This window comes from Mercenaria mercenaria, unplaced genomic scaffold, assembly GCF_021730395.1.
Source record: "Mercenaria mercenaria strain notata unplaced genomic scaffold, MADL_Memer_1 contig_3618, whole genome shotgun sequence".
NCBI lineage: Eukaryota > Metazoa > Mollusca > Bivalvia > Venerida > Veneridae > Mercenaria > Mercenaria mercenaria.
Genome location: NW_026461774.1, coordinates 36,527 through 53,041, shown reverse-complemented (window position 1 = coordinate 53,041; position 16,515 = coordinate 36,527). Strand labels below are relative to the sequence as shown.

The 16,515-nt window shown below is 36.3% G+C and overlaps 1 protein-coding gene across 1 annotated transcript in view; it reads right to left on the bottom strand.

The window, feature by feature from the left end:
* Nucleotides 1-916: 916 nt before the first annotated feature.
* LOC128553237 (E3 ubiquitin-protein ligase rnf213-alpha-like) overlaps nt 917-16,515 on the bottom strand; it is a gene marked incomplete at its 3' end in the record, with an annotated part of 48,888 nt that continues 33,289 nt past the window's right edge. The window contains 14 exon segments of the mRNA XM_053534363.1: nt 917-1,063; nt 1,272-1,509; nt 4,525-4,723; nt 5,445-5,589; nt 6,589-6,695; nt 8,297-8,371; nt 8,990-9,126; nt 9,583-9,769; nt 10,069-10,296; nt 11,485-11,731; nt 12,783-12,950; nt 14,109-14,267; nt 15,104-15,277; nt 15,805-16,025. Of these exon segments, the coding sequence (XP_053390338.1) occupies nt 917-1,063; nt 1,272-1,509; nt 4,525-4,723; nt 5,445-5,589; nt 6,589-6,695; nt 8,297-8,371; nt 8,990-9,126; nt 9,583-9,769; nt 10,069-10,296; nt 11,485-11,731; nt 12,783-12,950; nt 14,109-14,267; nt 15,104-15,277; nt 15,805-16,025 (2,432 nt within the window).

The window sequence follows — 16,515 nt, the reverse complement described above, 5'->3', positions numbered from 1 at the left end:
AGTTTACTGTTGCGCTTGCCATATTTGCCTAGTTTGCGTAGTTTATTGTTGCACTTGCCAAGTTTTTTACTTGATTGGTTTCAAGTAAATTTGCGTCTTTGCCCGTGGATTCCAATGATAGCTTGCCTTATTCGCAACAGGTTTTGCCATTTGCTCATTTTGCTATTCATGTCGGACAGTTGCTCCGGCACTCCCTGTCATAATATTGCAGGCTTGAACAGTTGCTTCGGCACTCCCTGTCATAATATCTCATTCAGGCTCGCTGGTTCTTCTCGACCGACTGTGTTTGGAGAGTTGCTCCGGCACACCCTGTCCAAACATTAAGTGGCCTTAAACCTCCAAACTTACCATAATAATGTTATTATAGTTACTTGTTACCCCTTGTGATAAATGTCATATGATGTAATGTTTTACATGATTCTTATTAAATAATAATGATAAACCGTTAAGTATTTTGTTTTATTTACTTTCGAATGATAAAATAATGGCAACTTCATGGCCAAAAATGTAGTTTCCCTTTGTAAATCACAATCAAAAATGGCTGAAATTTATAAAAAATATAGAAAATACCCCCACCAAAATTGTTTTTTGATAATAAATTCAAAACTAATCCAGATATTCCAAAATTCTTATTACCATCTTAGGAGTTCTTTAGAATTACGTAATATAAATGGTATTACTTTATATATAAACACAATTCTGAGAAAAACCTTGTTACAAAAAAGGTGAATCAAACACTAGGCAATAATTCAAACTATTACACTACTAAACATAAGAAGCTTTCTACCGTGTTAGTCACGGTGTAAAAATCTGAAGCAAAGTGGCAGGGAAGTAGCTGAAATTAACTGTCTGCTTCTAATATTGTGATTCTGGGTATACTATCTTCTGATTTCAATATATATAAATAACATCTTACCCGTCTATTTGTCGTTTGCATCATCAAAGGCATGGTTTCTATCAGATAAATGTCAGTTGGCGACTTTCTCCATACAAATCCTGTTTTGTCCATCAAACATCCAAGAGTTAAAAGGTTAAACAGTAGGTAGTCCACTCCATTTTCCACCTGAAACATTTCTTACACTCTAAAAACATAGAAATATTAGTCTTTTTTCAGAGTTCACATATTTTGCACCCATTGAAAATCAACTTCTATTTTAATATCTTTTTCAAGCAAACCAGGGATATTTGCAAAACATTCAAACCCCTGCTGATATGCATTTCAAGCTACTTTAATAGTGTCAGAGCCGTAAGTCAAATTGTTCTATAGTTACCTCATGGGACACGTCTATATGGAACAATCTGGCTGCATCTTCCCCTGGATGTGTTGTATGTTCTAACAGTCTCTTTATAACATAATGCAGATCTATTGTTTTCTCCTGCAGAGGGATTGACACAGTCTCTGATTTAACATTTCCCCTATTCAGACCTGATACTCTATCCTCTCTTCTCTGTTTATACAAAGTTTTCCCTACTCCTGCTCTCCAAGATTTGACAACACGTACAGAAGATCTGAAATGAAATGATAAAATCACATTGAAGTTGGTAACGACTTTAAATATGAGAACACACAAAAGTTGTTCAGGAACTTTTAAATGGTTTAAAGTAATAAAATAAGAACTCGGACAATAATAAAGCCATTTAGTGCATGACACATAGAACTTCACATTTTATGGCACAAAAAACAAGAGGACCATGATGGTCCTGAATCGCTCACCTCTTCCCACATGACCCAGTTTTGAGTATGACGTCGTTTTTTCTATTATTTGATATAGTGACCTAGTTTTTGAGCTCATGTGACCCAGTTTTGAACTTGACCTAGATATTATCAAGATAAAAATTCTGACCAATTTTCATGAAGATCCATTGAAAAATATGGTCTCTAGGTTTTTCTATTATTTGACCTATTGACCTAGTTTTCGAAGGTACGTGACCCCGTTTTGAACATTCTCACTAATTTTCATGAAGATCTCATGAAAAATATGGCCTCTAGAGAGGTCACAAGGTTTTTCTATTTTTATACCTACTGGCCTAGTTTTTGACCGCACATGACCCAGTTTCGAAACTGACCTAGATATCATCAAGGTGAACATTCAGATCAATTTTCATGAAGATCCATTGAAAAATATGGCCTCTAGAGAGGTCAAAAGATTTTAATAATTTTAGACCTACTGACCTAGTTTTTGACCACAGTTGACTCAGTTTCAAACTTGACCTAGATATCATCAAGATGAACATTCAGACCAACTTTCATACAGATCCCATGAAAAGTATGGCCTCTAGAGAGGTCACAAGGTTTTTTATTATTTGACCTACTGATCTAGTTTTTTATGGCACGTGACCCAGTTTCAAACTTGACCTAGATATCATCAAGGTGAACATTCTGACCAATTTTTATGGAGATCCATTCACAAGTATGGCCTCTAGAGAGGTCACAAGGTTTTCCTATTTTTAGACCTACTGACCTAGTTTTTGACCGCACATGACCCTGTTTCGAACTTGACCTAGATATCATCAAGATGAACATTCAGACCAATTTTCATACAGATCCAATGAAAAATATGGCCTTTAGAGAGGTCACAAGGTTTTTCTATTATTTGACCTACTAACCTAGTATTTCATGGCACGTGACCCACTTTCGAACTTGACCTAGATATCATCAAGGTGAACGTTCTGACCAATTTTCATGAAGATGTCATGAAATATATGGCCTCTAGAGAGGTCACAAGGTTTTTCTATTTTTAGACCTACTGACCTAGTTTTTGATAGCACGTGACCCAGTTTCGATCTTGACCTAGATATCATCAAGATGAACATTCAGACCAATTTTCATACAGATCCAATGAAAAATATGGCCTTTAGAGAGGTCACAAGGTTTTTCTAATATTTGACCTACTGACCTAGTTTTTGATGGCACGTGACCGAGTTTCAAACTTGACCTAGATATCATCAAGGTGAACGTTCTGACCAATTTTCATGAAGATCTTTGAAATATATGGCCTCTAGAGAGGTCACAATGTTTTTCTATTTTTAGACCTACTGACCTAGTTTTTGACGGCACGTGACCCAGTTTCGAACTTGACCTAGATATCATCAAGATGAACATTCTGACCAACTTTCATAAAGATCCCATGAAAAATGTGACCTCTAGAGTGGTCACAAGGTTTTTCTATTTTTAGACCTACTGACCTAGTTTTTGACCGCACGTGACCCAGTTTCGTACTTGACCTAGATATCATCAAGATGAACATTCCGATTAACTTTCATGAAGATCCCATGAAAAATGTGACCTCTAGAGTGGTCACAAGGTTTTTCTATTTTTAGACCTACTGACCTAGTTTTTGACCGCACGTGACCCAGTTTCGAACTTGACCTAGATATCATCAAGATGAACATTCTGACCAATTTTCATAAAGATCCCATGAAAAATGTGACCTCTAGAGTGGTCACAAGCAAAAGTTTACGGACGCACGGACGCACGGACTGACGGACAGACGGACGGACGACGGACACCGCGCGATCACAAAAGCTCACCTTGTCACTTTGTGACAGGTGAGCTAAAAACAACAAAAATATTTAGAGATGATGGCAAGTCATAAGTTTTCATTTCTTCAGTCACTTTTATTATGGCTCCTGTAGTAACAATAAGAACGATATACTAAATGTCTTGTTTTGCTTGGCTGTGTTCTGTGTTTTCAAAGGGTCGTCTTATAGCTATTACTTGTAATTCTAGATATGTATATTTACATGCAACCCTTTGTAGTTGGTAAATTGAAATGTGACTAAGCCCAGTATAAGAATATGTCAGCATGATGTTTGTACCTAAAAAACCAGATATCTTAAACAATAGCTATTAAATGACAATATGCTTGACTTTTTGGAGCCCTACCACTTAATACCAGCTTACATATTAGCTTTATACATATGAAAGTTTTAGAAAAATGTTCTAGGTTAAAAAAAGAGGCATAACATTGTCTAAATGTAAGCCAGAGATATAAAACTTGGCAAATGATTTCATCTCATGAAGCCAAAGAAGTATAGAGAATCGGAAACATTTTGTCAAGTAATTCATGAAAAATATGCTTAAATGAAAAACTTTCACGAAACTTCTTTGTTAAAAATGAGCATAATTTTGGGAAAATATTGCTAGAGTTATAAACTTGACCCATTAGATCATCTCATGATGCTGAAGACATTTGAAGTTTGAAAGTATCTGGCCCAGTACATTTTGAGAAACCTGCTTACATGCAAAAACTTTACCTGAAATTCTAAGTCAAAAGATGCATATTTTTGACAAAATAAAGACTTGAGTTAGGTAACTTGTATTTAGAAGACATCTTATGAAGCTTAACTCGTACATGTAGGTTGAAACCATTAGACCCAGAAGTTATGAGAAACCTGCTTACATGCAAACCTTCTGTGATGTGGATGCTGACGCAAACAAATGGATAAGAACAAAAGCTGTAAAACTTGAAAAATTTAAATAGCTGAGCTAATAGAGGCTACATATACTCCGTCTTTGCCTACCTTTGATGGTCAACATAAGCAGCCGGTCTCACTCCCGTTACTGGCTGCTGTTGAAGAGTCAGTTTGGTGGAAAGGTATTCCCGCAGGTGTGATACATTTGTTGGCAGTGGCTGCCTCTTGTACTTGTCAAGTGCAGATGCAATTGTAGATTTGTACTCATTGTCAGAACCACAGATAACAAGAAGACGGTACTTCAGGTCTGTTAAATTTATGTACTTAAGGTTATTGCTATTTGCATTTTAAAGCCCATATGACATTTAGGAAATAAATGCATATCCCCTTAGAATACATACATAACCGGATGTTAAAAGCAGCAGTCAGGGTAACTGCAATTAGTTTAATCACTATTATATTGAAATAATGGCAAAATATAATATTGCAATCATCATATCATTGTATACAAAGTCTTACCTTAATCCTAATTTTTTTTTGTAAGGTTTAACGTCGCACCGATACAAATATAGGTCATATAGCGACTTTCCAGCTTTGATGGTGGATGAAGACCCCTGGTGCCCCTCCGTGCATTATTTCATCATGAGCGGGCACCTGGGTAGAACCACCGACCTTCCGTAAGCCAGCTGGATGGCTTCCTCACATGAAGAAATCAATGCCCCGAGTGAGGCTCGAACCCACATCAGTGAGGGGCAAGTGATTTGAAGTCAGCGACCTTGACCACTCGGCCACAGAGGCCCCCACCTTAATCCTAAGCATCAATGTAAGTGAACACTTAACTGATTGGTAGAACAATTAAAAATCACAATTCTGTTGCTTCAGAAAATATAGTATAGTAACTGTTGCAGTCTAAATTTGTCAAAGATTTAATTAACATCAACAGTCTAAACTTAAGCAAACGAAAAAAAAAGGCATCTCCCTGGTTAAAGGTATATCTACAATCACTTCATAATTAAATTTCAACCCACCTTTATCATGATACACCTCAAGTAGATATTCTTCCAGGCATCTCTCCACCGCTTCACTAACATCGTAGTCCAACATGTCGGCATTCACCAGACAGTGAATCTTTCTTGCTCCATCAAATATTGCTCTCCTCCAGAATATATCCACCTAAAATGCAAAACAGCACTGCTTTGAAGTCAGTGGGATGGTTGTATCAGTTCCTTTTTGCCTTTGCATTGTGCAAACAGTACTGAATTGTCTTATTACCTGCTAGGAATAGATATTCCAGTGTTTCCCTAAGGAATACCATGTCTAAAATAGCATGTACTTAAGTGACCTAATTATAGTACTTGCAATATTATAACGTCATACACTATATACATGCCAGGAATACAAAAATTCATTTGTCACCACAATCTATTTTAATAAGATAGGCCAGAAAAGGGCTCTTACATGTCAGCAAATGACTGCTGATTTTCTTTCTTTTTTTCTGAGCTACAAAGAATATAGCCCATTTATTCAAAAACTTTACACACACACATAATATATATACTGCTGATTTTCTAACAATTAAAAGTTATAGAGCAGAAACAAATTTTTACTTGAACTTAAACAGTGAACTTGACCTTTAACCGACAAGCATAGATCATGTGTTGACATAAAGTCTCATCATGGGGAACATTTGTGTGTAGCACCAATCCATCAATGCATATAAAAGTTATGGAGCAGAAATAAATTTCACTTGACCTTCAATACTGACTTTTGATCTACAAACATAAGTCATGTACTTGCATAATCTACATAATGCCCTCTATTCACAGTTTTATGAACCTAGCATGAATACTTTTAGAGTAATTGCAGGATCCAGATTTGTGGACGGACGGACAGAGGGCATTCCTACAGTCCCCTCCAGTGTTCCACCAGTAGGGGACTAATAAACTTCACTAGTGTTTGGTTTCTCATTCCACACTGTTCCTTGGGTAGGGAAAATTAATTAATCTCACATATTTCATAGCTACCTTATCTTAAATGTGTCTTCCAGATGTAAATGGCAATTTTTTCCTCTAAAGTAAGAGATCTGGATGTCAAAGAGATATATCAAATATTTTTGGAACTGGCCCATCAACTTTATACCTACAATCAGTAATACTTTGAAACAAAGCTTACTTCATCTTTTGTAGTTTGGCTTGTGCACATCAGTATTTCATCTGACTGTGGCAATGGCTGGTCTTTGTCCATCATATATACAGACAGTGTGGTCAATAAAACATCTCCTAGAAAAGTCAAATCAAAAGAATCACTTGAAAAACAAATGACAATTGTAAATTTGTTTTATTTTCAACTGCTAGGAAAATACAAACACATAACATAAATCAGAATGCATACCTGACATCAGAATTAACACAACTAGAGTTGTCACAAGAGTGACGAATTATACCCCCACAATATGGCCTTGTCACAGAACTAAGCCAATGTCAAAGCCAAAATTGCTTGACCTTTGACTTACTGACCACAAAATCAACAGAGGTCATCTGCTAGTCATGATCAACCTCCCTATGAAGTTTCATGATCCTCCGCCCAAGCGTTCTCAAGTTATTGTCCGTGAAAGGTTTAAATGACCTTTGACCTTTGGAACTCAAAATCAATATGGGTCATCTGCTTGACATGACCAACCTCCAGATTAAGTTTCCTGATCCTAGTCCCAAGCATTCTCAAGTTATTGTCCGAAAACTGTTTAAATGTTCCGGATCACTGTCACCTTGACCTGTGACCTACTGACCTCAAAATCATTAGGGGTCATCTGCTAGTCATAACCAACCTCCCTATCAATTTTCATGATCCTAGGCCCAAGCATTCTCAAGTTATCATCCGGAAACCGTTTAACTGTTCAAAGTCACTGTGACCTTGACCTTTGACCTACTGACCTCAAAGTAGAACTTGACCTGTATTTCATGATGTTACACCTGTGTACTAAAATTTATGATCCTTGGCCCAAGTGTTCTCAAGTTATCATCCGGAAACCATTTAACTGTTCTGAGTCACTGTGACCTTGACCTTTGACCTACAGACCTCAAAGTCGAACTTGACCTGCATTTCATGATGTTACACCTGTGTACCAAATTTTATGATCCTAGGCCCAAGCGTTCTCAAGTTATCATCCGGAAACCATTTAACTGTTCCGAGTCCCTGTGACCTTGACCTTTGACCTACAGGCCTCAAAGTCGAACCTGACCTGCATTTCATGATGTTACAACTGTGTACCAAAATTTATGATCCTAGGCCCAAGCGTTCTCAAGTTATCATCCGGAAACCATTTAACTGTTCTGAGTCTCTGTGACCTTGACCTTTGACCTACAGACCTCAAAGTTGAACTTGACCTGCATTTCATGATGTTACACCTGTGTACCAAAATTTATGATCCTAGACCCAAGCATTCTCAAGTTATCATCCGGAAACCATTTAACTGTTCAGGGTCACTGTGACCTTGACCTTTGACCTACTGACCCCAAATTCGAACTTGCCCTGTATTTTCTGATGTTACACCTGTGTACCAAAAATTATTTCAATTGGTCAATCCTTTCTTGAGATCATCCGGAAACCATGCAAAACCAACGGACCGACCGACTGACCGACCGACAAGCTCACTCCTATATACCCCCCCAAACTTCGTTTTGTTGGGGCATAAAAATATTTTCAAAACCCTAAGAGGAGTGATGATTCTGATGCAAAAACTTGTGTGGAAATTAGTTTATATCACAAAAACATGTTAACAAAATGCAATTTTGAGAAAAACTTTTAGTAAACTTCTTTTCATGCCAAAACCAACATGACTTGAGTTGTAGTAAATTACAATAACAAAGCAAAGAAAAACTACCTGAAGGACAAATTATCAGGTTTGGCTGTCCTTCCTTAAACCCAGGTGGTAATGATCTGGACATCTCACTAGTATCTATACAAACAGAAAATGTATCAAGAATAAGTATATAGCGAGTAAACTAAACTCTACAAGCTTAAGTTTGGAAGTTTTAATTCAAACCCAACTCAGCCTCAGTAATAAAGTCATGACAAAGATATGTCATTGAAAAGAAGGCAAGAAAATGTGAGCATATGACTATGTGATACTATTTAACAGATATTTCATACTTTATATTTTAAAACTTACATACTTTCAATAAGCATACTTTTCCCGAATAAAGAAAACTACACAAGCTGAATAAACTGAAACTGATATAGTTCTTGCTGTTCATTATTTTTAGATAATATCTGCATGAATTCTGAAAAAGGTTTTTTTAAAAGCTGGTATGAGCTGACTATTTGAACATGGCCAATAATATTCAAATAGCCAATAAATATTTAAAGCAGTTTTCTAAATTTTGATCAAAGAATAAAATATTATTTCCATTTATTGGAGGAAGACATAAAAATCTAAGATATGCCCAGAACATGCTCTTTTTGTTCAAGAACATTTTTCTCAAAGATATTTCTTTTAACAAAACACATATAAAGTACCTAAAAGCTATACAAAGTCTTAAATTTTATATAAATGATGAAATGCAAAAGACCTTACCTTTTATGGCGAGATATTTCAAGATGAGACCAAGATGTTCTAGACTAAGATAGTCTCGTATGTTGGAGGATATTGACTCTAAAAACTTGTTCCATAATGCTTTGAGATCACTGATCAAAGGGTCTGATCCAACAGTGCTAAAATTGTAAGTATGTTAAGTCAAAAAATGTAATTATAGACAATTAATATTGGCCACTCAACATAACTTTCACACAAGTAGATAAAACTACATACTGCCCCCAATGCTAACAAACATCCGTGGTGCTATCTGTTTTCGCATGTATTACTCTCCAACAATCAGATCAAAGTGTTTCAGCAGCGTATATAAATTAGTTATACAAAATCCATTAATGACTTCCTGCATCTTACTTGGCCAATAATGAGCTTATACTGGACATTTCCTGGGGAGTGCTCAGGTCTGCATACTTGAACAGGTTTTAAAAATAAGTTTGTCCTCCATTTATATCAAATACATTAGTATAGTTTTGAAATCTGTAAAGATTTCATATATATTAATAAACTGAATAAATATTAAACATTTTCAAAGATACTGAAAGTCTTCAATGCTGAAATCTATGTTATACTGTATATACTTTCGTTTTCCTAATCCAGTTATGTTAGCTGTGATCATGGTTTGTATGTCAGTCTGTGATTGGCTCCAGCCACTGAAGGTAGGACGCTGTGTAAGCTGCTCTCTCATTGGCTCAAATGTTTCTGGCAATGGTTGGTCATGGTCATCAGACATTTCAATGTTTTCATGATCCATGCACCAGACTATACCTGTAGTTTAATGATATCATCTGTTTTACATTATAGAATTACAACAAAATACCTCAGACAACAAGTGTTAAGGCAAATCATTGTAAAAACATTTGAGAAATATACCTGTAACAGTTGCTAATAACAATATCTTTTGACTTACTAGAAGGTAAAAATTCATTTGCAACTTCCTTTGTTTAATCAGGATATAATTGTATGTCATGTAGTTTCTTTAGTTTATAAATTTCTTTGTATAAATGCTTTTAGTTATTTTTTTCTTTTTTTTTTTTTTTGCAAACATAGTAAAAAGATTTTCTAACCAGCAGTCACATCCTCTGGGTCCACAAATTCCAATGCTCTGACAGCTAGGGCTTCTTCATAGCCAGCCTGGACCAACTCATGTACAAAGCTCTGTTTTTTCTCATCTTCAGTTGAATCTTCAACTGTTTCAGCTTCTTCATTGTTACTGTCAACATCTTCTTCAGCCTCCATATCTGCATCTCCTTCTATCTCCTCTTTAGCAGCAGCCATAGCTTCTAGTAGGTCATCTGATAATTCATCAAGAAATTTTAAAATATATCAAAATGTTTGTAACTTAAATGCTAAACAAATTGAAGAGGTGTCTATAAATGAATGTAGAGAGTATACTTAGAGAAATTCAAATCAGATGCTTTTAGGTTTATTCTTCCTAAAAACTAGTGACACTTCTGTACAAAAACAAAACATCCTACCAAAGGAAAGTGAGATAGTTTAAATTGTGCTTCAGCACCATTTTCTTAAATATGTTCTGACAGAACTGTTCGAAATAATACAGAAAGTTGAATTACAACTGAGCATAAAACACTGTTGTTTTTGCCATTATTTCTTAGCCACTAGTCTGTTTGGCGACCCAGAATTTCAGACAACCCTAAAACCCGGACAGTTGCGTAAACGCTCATTTCCGCGTTTTTGATCATTTGTTGGCAAGTACACACATGCTTTATGTGCAACATCCACTGAAACATTTGCAAATTGGTAAGTAAAAGTTACAAAACTGAAATATTTACATTTGTTCACAAAATGTTGTGACAGCTCTCGCTGAGGGAAGTTGCATGTGCTTTCAGTGCGCATGCGCATACTTGTTTTGAGGCCCCAACATTCAAGGGGTACTCCTCTACAATCTGCTAAATGCAGACGGGAAAATTGCGTGTTTTAAAATAATCAAATGGGTAGAAAGTGCCAGGCTTAAATAAAATTTTCCAGAAGATAATGGCCATTATTTATCACTTAAGTTATTAAAAAAAAAATGGAAACGATTAATTTAATAAGCAGGGTCACATAAAAAATCAATCAAATGGAGAAAACTTGTACAATTTTAAACTTTTTTATCATTAAAACTGACCTAAAAGTGATTTTGCAAGATAAAAATGACGATAATTAGCGTTTTCCTACTGTCCGGTTTCTGGGTCCTGCAACACACTGAAAACATTAAATTTACAAACCCTCTTTCAGGCCTCAGTGATGTGTTCAGTTTATTTTTAGATAGAAACAAATTCACGTTTTACGACACCGAAGAACTGAACTTGATTTAGGTAACATTTCATGGACGAAAACTAAAAATATGACAGCTGAAAAGGTTGTAAAATTGTCCGAATCTGTATCGCCAACCAGTACAGCTTTAAATCCCCCAGTGATTATTTTATATATCTTCAGAAAATTCAATTCAGCTAAACTTAAAAGAGTTGTAATGAAATAACCTGGAGTACATCTGTCTTTTACAGCAGAAAGTAATGGGTAGACAAGATGGGAAGGTTCTGAGTCAAGACCCATTTTCACCAGCTCTCTCTGAAGAATGACTAACTGGTCTACAGTGAAATAGTTCAGGTGAAGATATCTCTTGCGTTTCTCTTTTATGTACTTCAACCACTCCTCCAAACAGGTCTCCATGAAGTTTGCAAGTTCAGGAATTATGTCTTGTAGATCTTCTTTCTCTGACCTTCTTCCCTGATTAGGAAACATGAATGTTCATACAATAGTGAAAAAATGCCAGGAAGAAAATCACCACACTCAAGCAGTTTAACAACAAAATTCTTTCCATAAATTAGTATTATCACAACAAAGAACTTTCTATGAAAGTTCTTAAAAATGTCTGTAATCATATAGGAGCACTTTGAATTAAACTGCTGTTACATCTTTTTATTTTCTTAATTTTAACTTTCTAAAACCTTATAAGTGCCATGATAAATATACCTTTAGTTGTCAAAGTGTAGAATATAATATATGATTATGTAATTAAACAAGAGCTGTCTCCATAGGATGACACATGCCCCCGATGGCACTTTGAATGAATAGTTATGGCCGATGTTAGAGTTTAGGACCTTTGACCTACGGACCTGGGTCTTGCGCCCAACATGTCGTCTTACTGTGGTACACATTCATGCCCAATAATTTTAAAATCCATGCATGAATGACAAAGATATGGACCAGACACGCCCATCAATGCACTATCATGAAATATGACCTTTAACGTCTAAGTGTGACCTTGACCTTTGAGCTACGGACCTGGGTCTTGCGCGCGACATGTTGTCTTACTGTGGTACACATTCATGCCAAGTTATTTGAAAATCCATCCATGGATGACAAAGATATGGACCGGACACGAATGCACTATCATGAAAAATGACCTTTAACGTCTAAGTGTGACCTTGACCTTTGAGCTACGGACCTGGGTCTTGCGCGCGACACGTCGTCTTACTGTGGTACACATTCATGCCAAGTTATTTGAAAATCCATCCATGGATGACAAAGATATGGACCGGACACGAATGCACTGTCATGAAAAATGACCTTTAACGTCTAAGTGTGACCTTGACCTTTGAGCTACGGACCTGGGTCTTGCGCGCGACACGTCGTCTTACTGTGGTACACATTCATGCAAAGTTATTTGAAAATCCATCCATCGATGACAAAGATATGGACCGGACACGAAAATTGCGGACAGACTGACAGACGGTTCAAAAACTATATGCCTCCCTTCGGGGGCATAAAAACTAACCTTCAGCTGAGGAGCTCCATCACCTTGCCCAAATTCTAAAACAGCACAAACCGGCCGATTTGGTTTAGGGTCACACAAAAATCTTGCAGTCCAGTCTTTGAAGAGGACACAGCCAGATGAACACAGCTTCATATAAACACTGCTTAGCCTAGTTATACTGTCAAATATCTGCAAGATGACAATACATTTGTAGCAAGATAAGATAAGATAAGATTTATTTTTAGTCGGCAAGACAACAACTTATAAACATAAGCTCTTAATGAGCTTTTACAACCAATTATCCTGCATTCTCATAACAAGTATAAATTCCTACTTCCAAAACAAGACTGCAACATTATAATTCATTTCACTATATTTCATGAAAAGCAAAACTTGACAATTCTAGCATTGTACCCAGTATTCAAGAAACTGAGCAACATCAACATGAACACCATCTTGTTTCTGTTCCTGTTGGCATTTAACTCTAAGCAACAACAAGGCTAGACTGTAACAAAATATACCCTTCATCGAACTTTGCCTATCTCAAGGGGCATAATCAAAGAGTGCCTGAGGGGATTTTGGTGGTTATCATATTTGGCCGAGATATTATGCCCACAAACATTGTCAACAAGTTTGGTGAAGATTGGATGAAAACTGTTTGAGTGCGGATAAGGCTAAATTAGCAGTTTTTCAAGTAATTCAAGAGCCATAACCCAAGAGTGCCTGGGGCAATCTGGCTGATTATCGAACTTGGCCAAGATATTATGCCCACAAACGTTAACAGCAAGTTTGGTGAAGTTCTGATGAAAACTGTTTGACTTAGAGAGCAGACAAGGCTAAATTAGCAGTTTTTCAAGTTATTCAAGGGCAATTATCCAAAAGTGCCTGAGGCAATTTTGCTGGTTATCGTACTTTGACCAGATATAATGCTCTTTCAGAGACAGGATGTTAAAAAGTAAATTTGGTGAATTTATATCTCCCAACGAATGGGTTGTAATTAATTATTATGAATTACTATATGTGGTTTGGTGATCCTACCTAAAATACTTTTTGAATATATGCATTTTCAATTTCGGACAAATGATTGCAATGACGCACGCAAGCTTGGACGAACAGCCGGCTGAGACAATGCTAAATCTATATCCCTTTACTTTTGGCAGGGGATCGTTAAAAGGTAAAATGCAAGCTGACTGCATAGCCTCCTCACATCAAACAGTAATAAATAATATGAGGTTTTGAACACACCATGATCAATGTCAAGAGATTCAAAATCAGTGACTATAACCAGCTAGCCACAGCTAGGCACAAACCTGTAAAGAAAATAAAAAAGAAATATATTGCCCTTACCATAGTAAATCTGTCCACACTGTCAGTCCCTTTCTCTGCCTTCCCTGCCACCAACATGAGTCTACTCTGCAGGTCCTGGCACTGAGAGAATGTGTAGTTCCTCAACTCTCTTTTACCCTCTTGCTCTGGTACGGTCAGCTTCAAGGTGTCCTTTAGTTCCTTTAATTCAAATGTAATTGTCATTCTTAATGCAAGTTAAAACTCTTTCAGTTATTTCCCTATAACAGGATACTTAAGGATTTAATATTACAGAAGAATTACATTTAAAGTCTGCCACTTTTATTTCCAACAAACAGCAGAACAGAAGTTAGCAGTTATCATAAGTCTATATCCCAAAATGATGTACCCGGTACAAAAAAAAAGCAGCTAATACTTCAAACTAGAAGACCCTTTTGTAGGAAAGCACAATCATGTCTCCCCCAAAGTGTAAGTATTTATAGGCAAAAAGTCAATAAAGTACATGAGGGAAAGTAAAGAGACAATAATGGTTGGCTTAGTGACAAATGCAATAGGGATCACCTACTCGACATTTCCAATTATCCCATGAAGTTTCAACATGCTGGGTAAAGTGGTTCTCAAGTTACGGACTGGAAACAGTTTTCCATGTTCTGTCCCCTCTGAAACGTTTTTCCATGATCTGGCCACTGTGACCCAGATCTTTGATAGAGTAACCTCAAAAACAAATGGGGTCAACTACTGTGTAAATCTTATTACCCTATGAAGTTTAAAATTTCTGGGTCAAATGATTCTTAAGTTATTGATTGAAAACAGTTTTTCCATGGTCTGGGCCCTGCATGTTGTCTTGACATGGTAAACAATTGATGCTAGTTTTATGAAAATCTTAAAAGTGTTTTAAACAATACAGAATGGACGGTAAGTTAAGCCATCTGACTTTCAACCTCCGAGTGTAACCCTGACCAAGGACCAAGTGATCTGGGTTGGGTGCTCTACATGTCATCTGTATCTAGGAATTTAATAAATAAACAAAAGCTAACCATCAATGTTCCATCTATACTCTGAGTCTGTGCATCCTTCTTCCATGCATTTTTACCAACTGTAAATATTCCATTGGCATTGATGGCTTCTGCTTGCATAAGGGAGGTAACCTCTACTGAACCATGGGCTTTCTTGATCTCTTTGAGCCACTGTAGTTGGCGGGTTGTGTCTCTCTAGAAATGATAGTCAAGAAAAAATACTGAACTAGTACATTTTAGCACAATCCTGTTAAATGAAGATTTGGACCAATGAAAATAAATTAAAGGCAATATAAGTTTAAAAAGATAAAAGAAGAACAAACATAAATGATCATGATCCCTTTTTAAACAAATGCTCTTTTTATAAACTATCCTATGAATTCAGTCTTGATGGAACATTCACAGAGATATTTGATTTCTTCGGTTTCACATATAAATACAAGAATTACCATGTACAGTTAAACCTGCCTATGTGGTCACCTGAATTGACCTGCCATTTGCCTTACACAGCCAGTCAGCAAATATGTTATTTTAATATCTTCTTTTTGTCCTAATTTTAACAACACATAAGCAGCCACCTGTCTAAAGCAGCCACAATGTTACTCCCTTGGCTTGCTACCTAAGGCAGTTTGACTGTACATACTAAAACAATATAACGCATTTACTCTATTTCGTGCCCATATTAGCATATAAATTTACTGTATACAATAAATATATTTTACCAATTTTTCTGGCAGTTTAGGGTTTGCTTCAAGTTCTTTCCATACAACAGCACACAGGTTCAATAACTGCTTGTAACCGCAGCTCTCATCAAGATCAAATATGAGAGGTGCATATCCTGTTACAGCCGAGTGTAGACACTGAACACGGGCAATGTTGATTGGCTCATCACCAGCTGACATAAAGGCCAAGTCCACAAACACTTTCAGTTCTTTCAATCCAGCTGTAATAATATTTACATCATCAATTTCATATACATTACACTTTCATAAGATCAGGATTTCCACTACATGCTTATCTTTAAACTGATCTTTATTTTCTTTGGAATTATGCTTTTGGGCATCATGAAAAATAAGGACTCATTACAAATTATTTGCAGATCTAACAAGCAAATTCGATGAATTGGAATCCCCCGCCGAAAGGGTCAGAGTTGAGGAACGGCAAAAAAATATATCCAGCAAAAAGTTAAGAATGTTACCAAGAAGCAAATAATTTCATTAGTCAAAATCAAATTAAAAGAAAATGAATGGTTTGTTTGGGTGGGGGTGGGGTGAGGATACAACAGTTTACATGTTGATTATAAATATTGATAGAAAACGAAAAATGAAAAAAAAAAAAAAAAAAAAAAACAAGAGATCACAGAGTGATCTTGGCGCCCACCAATGTGCCATTTTTAAGTGTTCCAAATTTCAAGACTTATTGACTAGCTCAAG